This window comes from Megascapheus bottae, chromosome X, assembly GCF_031878675.1.
Source record: "Megascapheus bottae isolate mThoBot1 chromosome X, mThoBot2.hap1, whole genome shotgun sequence".
Lineage (NCBI taxonomy): Eukaryota > Metazoa > Chordata > Mammalia > Rodentia > Geomyidae > Megascapheus > Megascapheus bottae.
The window spans coordinates 48,199,323-48,206,868 of record NC_143547.1 but is presented as its reverse complement, the minus strand read 5'-3'; the positions used below and the strand labels follow the sequence as shown (position 1 = coordinate 48,206,868).

The window sequence follows — 7,546 nt, the reverse complement described above, 5'->3', positions numbered from 1 at the left end:
ACTTCAAAAAAAATCTGGGACAACTGCTATCATATTTATGTGTCTTTTGATACCAACACATTGTATCCGTGGAACATTTTCTTGATTTTTTTCTTTAATTGCCATGTTTTATTATATAGAAAGCACTCCATTCCTGTAAGCCAGTTGATGACTTTGAGTTCTGGAGTCTTGGACATCCTAATGTAGGCTAAGCTGGTGATTCCTAGCCAGAATTCAGCTGCAAAAGAGAACTAACAAAAACAAAAAACAAAACCCCAAACAAAACCAAGGCCAGTTCCTAGGAAACAGCCAGATAGCCTTTAGTACAAACAGCTAGCTATCAGAGTAGAGAAATAGAAGAAAGTGTTCCAGTTCGATTATTTTCCCTTTTGGATGGCAGCTATAGGGCAGGAAACGTGTCTCATCTGGTGCCTTTCCACTAAGTAATTTTCCAGGGCTCACTGCATGCAGCGCATCAAAGCCTAGGAATGGGACCAAAGTAGCCTCACATACTGCTTCTCATCCACTCATCCCCACAGACAAAAAAAGGAGGAGGGGGGCGAGGGCTGATGCTGAGAACACACACAATCAAGAACACAGGCTTGTTCACTATCTAGCTGTAAGTAATAGAGCAGGCTGGTGAAAGGAATCACAGACTGGGAAATATTAACATTTATATATGTGATAGGCTTCCTTCCATTTCTTTCAGACTACTTTCAAATGTTGTTTCTCTGTTTGTGAATATATTTAGGTGGCAATGACTAGGTAGGTTCCTATTTTGTTTAGAATTTTCTTATTGAAACATCTTCCATTTTTTGTGAAGCCCCCCATTGTTCCCCACCCACTTATTCTCCACCCTCCCACCCCAGCCTATATATTCACAAGTTAATAGGTTAGTAACAATATTAGAATAGTAACAACAACAACAACCAACAACATAATAATAATATTAATCCCCTATATCTGTATAGCACTTTACGATCTACAAAGCGCTTTCACATCCATTATCTCATTTGTGCCACAAAGCATCAGTCATCAGACACAAAGGCCTTCAACTGTGCAAGGAAAAGAGATCAAATGTTCGAAGTCAAGTGGTGAATAAAAGGGGAGAAAAGGCTAGTAGTGAGAGATGCTGGAGTTGTGAAACTTTAACAGAAAGGTGGTGGAGGGGTGGACTGAATTAAAAAGGTGACTTTGAATTTTCTAGGAAACTGAGATTTAAGTGTATTCTGTGGCATCCAATACTAGTTGTCCAAATCAACTAGCACCAAATTGTTCAGCTTCTATCATAAGGTAAGTTAATTAATTCATGGGAAGAAAAACTGGTCAAACTGAAATGCCTTAACATTTGAAAAAATGACATTGGCATTGCAAGATTAACACTGAAAGAACACTAAAGCCATGAGATGAGTGCACTTTTGACAAAACTGGAATAAACATTTAGGAAACTACTTAAATAAAAGGAATCTATGTACTTCCTTTATCATTAGTGTCAATTTTATAGCTATTTTTTATAATTTATCCCAGACTATTATAAAATATATAAAACTGAGATATAAAGTATCAGCAATATAACTTTGCACTTTAAATAATTTTCAGCTACAGAGTTTGCTTTTTTAGAAAACTTTCAAAGCAGCTGTTTTGTTTCTTTGTAAAAGGTTCTGTAAATGCATATACTTGGGTCCCTGATGGACTCAGCTGTTGCGACTTTCAAACTTTTCCAACATTTTAGTCTTCAGGTTGATGGAACTAACAAATCTATATTGTGCCTTGTTTGTGTTTCCACATAGGATAATAGAGTTTAAAAAATTAAAAGAATGTATGCATATGTATGTATGCATGTTTGTATGTATGTTATATACATATATACACATCTTTTTGAATGTGCGTGTATATATATATACACACACACACTTAAAATTCATTAATGAACTTTTAACTGTGGGGTGAATCTATGGGATGAGGTAAGGAAATTTGGCACAATTCAAACAGTATCCTTTAAGTTTTGGTAAATTGTGTAACACAACTTATTTTTCCACTGTGATCTAAAGGTGCTATCCACAAAAGTGGGGGTGCTTAATAGCAAGAATCACTGGAATGTTTCTAGTAAATTAACAGGGACAAGCTCCCCCAGATACTCACAACCAAATGTTGATACAGAAGTAAAAATATATACAGTACAGTCACTTCTTTGTAGTTTGGCACAACATATTCCATTTTCCTTGTGGGTAAATAGTGCATAAACTACGAGTGCAACTGTATGACTTTTAAAATCTTTTACATAGAATGTTAGATTAAAGTTTTCTTTCAAAGACTTAGTCCCACATTTTAAAATTTGTTTCTTTAAGCACTTACATGTCAACATACATACCACAAGGCATATTTTGAAAGAAATAAAACACAAACATCAAATGTCTTTCTGGAAAATGCGAGTCTCTTCTTCAAACACAGGTAAAACCCAAAAATGCTGTTTCTGCTTTTAGGAGATTGTAGTCAGAATCCCTGCAGAAAAAAAAATCAAAGAATTTATGCCATCTTAGTTTTAGTGTATGTCCCATGAAGGGATCATACAGTGTAAATCTGTTAGCATCATACCAAATGCTGTATGATGCAGAAAGAGAGAGAGAGCAAGGGGTACCAGAAAGCACTCCCAATTGCCATGTGTTGAGATTTTGTTTTCCAGCTAATGCTCTTTTCATTTCCATGATCTTGGCTTTTTTGTTTACATGACTTTCAAATTCTGTTGTTCAAAATTTGTCTTACTGTAAAGCCCTTCCATTCCCCAAATCATTCAAGAGCATATTTTAGTTGTTCTTTCTTTTAGAAGTAAAAATCGATGCTGGATAGCAGAAGAAAATGTTGTCTTGTTACAACTTATCCCTAGCCAAGCCAGAACAAAATTGCCCCAATCTTTTGGGTGGCTTAAAGGTATAGGGATTTTCATGCATTTTTTTCTTTTCTTTTCTTTTTAATTTGAAAAAAGAGGGAGGGGGAGCGAAGGGAGTGGAACAGTTTCTCTCATGCAAATTTTTGTTTTCAAGAGGGAAAAAGTATGAGGGACTGCCCGCTGAGCAGGTAGTAGGAAAGCCAGGACTGCATCATGTCAGCCATTTCGGTACAGTATTACCTCAGTTTCTCCAAAGAAGTGGTTCCAGCCTCATCCTTATGGGCCTGTTCTCGATCCGTGCGTTTTCCCTTACATTTCTCATCTCTCAGGGCCTTGGTGCTGGATTTGTGACGATATAACTTTTTGTGTGTCGGTCCGTTATTACCTAAAGTGCTCATGTTATATTTTTTATCAAAGAAGGCAGAGTGAGAGTCCTCACTATAACCAGGCAGGTCTGCACGAGTGGAATCACCCATCACTGCTTTCCCATTGCTTTTGCTCACATTTTTGATTGACCGATGGTTCTTGCTGGCTCCTGCGGATCCACTGTTGACTTTTTTCTTAGACTCCTGTGGTGTCCCAGCCAATATTTTGAGGGTTTTTAATTTCAGACTGTTGGACTCAGAGGAATAGAATGTGTTGGAATCTCCATGGTTCTCCATGGGTTCCCACAGGGGTTCTATGGAAGCCATCATGAATCTTTGCACATCTGCCATACCAGAGGCAATGTTAGACAAGATATAGGAAGGCTCCTGGAATTCCCGTTGGTCGTCATCCAGGAGATTGTTGGTGTGAGTGCCCATGCTCACGTCGTTCCAGCCAGAGTTGCTCTCCTTCCTCAAAGCCCAATCTCCACAAAGTCCCTTCTGACCTGGCATCTTCATAGGAACAACAGGGCCACCATGTTGGAAGCTATCACTCAGTGTCTTTCCAACGGAGGATATACTGTTGGTCTGGTTTCCCAAACGGCCAATGCCAATTTGCATTTTCTCCCCATTGATGGCTGCACCATATTTCCCTTTCTTTGTTGACTTGGGAACCTGGCGGGAGCTTTTGCCAGGTGACTTTTCAGTGGCTTTGTTGCTGGCCTTGGGGGATTTTTTCCTGGTGTTTTTCTGAGAAGAGCTTTGGTTCACAGCCCCACTCTTGCTGGGTGTCGTTTTCTTTCTTGACTTGGACACTTTGTTGTTGGTACTTGTTTGGCCATCTGGATCATTAAACGTTGACAAGCAAGGGGCTTTGGGGAGCAAACTGACAGAATCCTCGTCATTGAACATATGGAACTGGAACTGATGATTATTTAAAGTAAATCCATCATCTGCTTCGACTTGTTGTGAAAGGGTACCACAGTCCCACTTGACTTTCTCCATGCTGCCCAACGGTCCCGAGACACCCTCTTGGAACCCTTTCATTGTTCCCAGTGTCTTGATACTCTCGCATCTGGTGATCTGAGGGGAAAGACTGGGCGTGTCAGGTGGAGATATCTCGGAGAGAGAAGAGTGGCGGAATTTGTCCGGGGTGAAGTTGGAGATATCCAGGAGATCCGTGGATTCCTTTAGTGGAGTGATCTCATCAATGCTCTGCTGGATCACCAGTTTGGGACTGCAGTGGGCCAGAAAGTCATCAGTGATCTCATCATCACCGTCCTTCTCACAGGACTTCAAGCTTAAGGAGCAAAAATTGCTAGAGCTGACAGTGAGTGGGGCCATTGAGTCAAAGCTGAAGAGCCGAGCATCATCCACACTGACGGGACTGTGCTGGAAAGGAAAGCCGATCTCCCCATTAGTAAAGTGACACAATTGGTACGAGTCATCCGAGGGGAGTTGGGGGTCCTGAACAGAGGCATAGAAGACCTTGTTGCAACTACTGCCCTCACTAGTGAGGCAAATAGGACTGTATGTCGTAACGGTGAGGTTATTTTCCATGGAGACGACTTGGGAGGTTTCAAATTCACTGGATTGGCTGGCCGCTAGCTCCCTGGAGACTTCAGCCATGAATTCCTGGGAATCAGATGTAACCTTAGCGGGCCACACGTTGCCGTAGTTGCTTGATTCCATTTTGAAGCTAGGAGCTGATGGCTGCAGCTCCGAGTCAGAAGATGAGGCAAGCACACAGTCCTGGGTTGGCTGGAGAGGTACAAATGCTTTTTCTGTTTGAGTGAGGCTGCTGCCTTCATTTTGCTCTGGAGAATGGTGAGCGAAGTAGGAGATGCCGGTATTATTTGACAAGTCAGAAGCATCTAACAACGTCTGCAGATATCCACCAGGGATAACAGGTATGTTAGTAGCAACATTAGCAGATGATAGAGGCATTTCGGAAGAGCAGGTGGTTGGTAGGAAAGCAGAATTCTTCGAAACCTTTGCCTCGTGAAATTCAGACAGGTGGGATGTGTTTGAGGTTCCAGGGATGACTTCATTTTTTAAGTTAACCTTGGAGGAGTGCTCTTCCAATGGAGGGCTCATTTGAGCAACTGGCTTGCTTTCTTGGGCAACCTTGATTTTCTTGGATTTTAATCTAGCTTCACTTTTAAACTTGATCTTATTGAGGACTTTCCTTTCGGCTCCCTTAAACTCTGTGTCCTGGCCTTTGACTTTCACCAAGTCAGGACTTGAGATGCCATTTGCACAGCCGGGAGAGGCCGCAGCACCTGACTTTGCTGTACCTTTTGGCCCCCCTTCCTCTTTGCGACTACTAGCTTGCCTTTGATCATTGCAGAAAGCAACTTGCTTACTACTTGTTGAAGTTTCCATGGATTGGATCCTTTGAATCCTGTGCCTGTTGCCAAGTTTTGATTTTCGTTTACGAGCAGGTGGCAGGAACGACACCTCAAAGCTACCTGGTTCGAAGCTTTGCTTTTGGCATAAGGGTGTCTTGATGGAGTCGGTGTTGCTGTTTCTCTGCTTTTTCTTCTTCTGCCAGAATCCCTTCAAAGGTGCCAACTTGGAATATTTGTTGAGCTGATTCTCACTCAGATTTACTGTTGTCTCACTGGCATCCACCTTACTTAACTTCACTAGCATATTCTTCTCACCTTTAAAGCGATTGATAATGATGTATTTGATAATAACAGGGGGCTCCTTACGAGTTACTTTTCTTCTCTTTTTGGGACACCATTCATCATCATCTTCCTCTTTGGAACTACCTGGCAGCCATTCCTTCCTCTCATTTACTTTCTCACCCTCTAGTGAGTCCACATCATATAGATAATCTTCACTGTATCGGACTTTTCTCTTGGCTCGTAGGCCATAGTTCTGCTGGGAAGAGGAGCTGCCAGAATTTGTGTCTCGTGCCATATAGCGGCTACAGTCTTTGATCTCCCCCATGGCATCATAGGAGACTTCAAGGAAGGAACTGTCATCGCTGAAATTCCCCGAGGTCTCCAAGGAATTCGTAAGATGGTCCACCTTTGGATTCTTGAATTGCTCTACCTCAGTCCCACTGCAGGGTTTATTTAAGGCAGGTTTTTCTCCATTGTCTTTTCCATCATTTTTCTCCACTCCTTTGTCTTCATGTCCTTCTTCTTTGTCTTTCTTCTTGTCCAAGATTTTATCTTCCTCTCCCCAGATGATGCTCACATCCGGGACCTTGAATTGGGAAAGATCACCACTCTGTTTCAGAACCCCACTCTTAGTTTCCCGCTTGGGGCAGGTAGTGAAGACACTGGGGAAAAAGTTGAATTGAGCATCTTCCTGCATCAGAAGCGTGGTCTTGTCGCGAACATTGTCCTGAAAGGATTCATATCGAATTTTCAGAGAGCAGACATCACTGCCCAGTGTCGACTCATCATCATCAAACATGTAGTTATCCACATCTTCTTCAGAGAATAGGTTGACAGATAGCTCATTCTTGGAACAGAGGTCGAGCAGTTCAATCTTACTCTCACTAATGAAAGTCTCAAAGTAACCCCAATCCTGATTGGAATTTGCTAGCAAAGCTTCTTCTGTATTGCACTTATCTAATAGCAGTGCCTCGTAATAACTTTTCTGAGTTGGATCTTCCAAGTCAATGTCAGGTTTTTCAGCTTCTCGTCTATCTCCTGCCCTTGATTTATGCAGGGGGAAGCCCAGGAGCTGATCTGAAAGAAGCTGCTCTCCATATTTCATGTTTTCTCCAGCATTAATGCACTGAATCCCTATATCAGACACTGCACACGTTTCATAATCCCTATTCAGATCGCTGACTTTCAGACTGATCCCTGGCTCAGGATCTACTGCCTCCTTAGATTCCATGAAGCAGCCCAAGCAAGTCCGGCTTGGCTGCATGAGGCAATCACCATTCAGAGCTGATATGCCTGCAGGCTCCATTATAGCAAATGGAGCTTTCTCACATTCATTGGGCAGTGACCAGGTATTCAGGCCTTTTGCAACTCCAGATGTGAGGGAGATGGCATTCACAGAAGCACTATTAGCGGCATGCTCAGGTGCTTCAATCAGATCCAAAGGGGAGGGAGGGTTCTGCATACAGGGCTTCTTAGAGGAAAGAGGCAGGAGACCCCTAGGAAACATCAAAGTCTCTTTTTGTACCGCTGGTATTGGCTGTATTGGTGCGGCAGCTTCTAGAGCTGCAAATGACTTCATTGCCACATCCTGGTCCTCTGAGTCTAGACAGAGGTATGCAGGGGGGGGGGGAGAGAAACAAAAAGAATAAAGTTAAGGGTCTTAAACCACACTTTTTAAATCT

At 42.2% G+C, this 7,546-nt stretch overlaps 1 protein-coding gene across 1 annotated transcript in view; it reads right to left on the bottom strand.

The window, feature by feature from the left end:
- Positions 1-855: 855 nt before the first annotated feature.
- Positions 856-7,546, bottom strand: part of Nexmif (neurite extension and migration factor) — a 135,631-nt gene continuing 128,940 nt past the window's right edge. The window contains 3 exon segments of the mRNA XM_090326384.1: positions 856-2,443; positions 2,445-2,481; positions 3,107-7,466. Coding sequence (XP_090182510.1) covers positions 2,387-2,443; positions 2,445-2,481; positions 3,107-7,466 — 4,454 coding nt within the window. The 3' untranslated portion in view covers positions 856-2,386.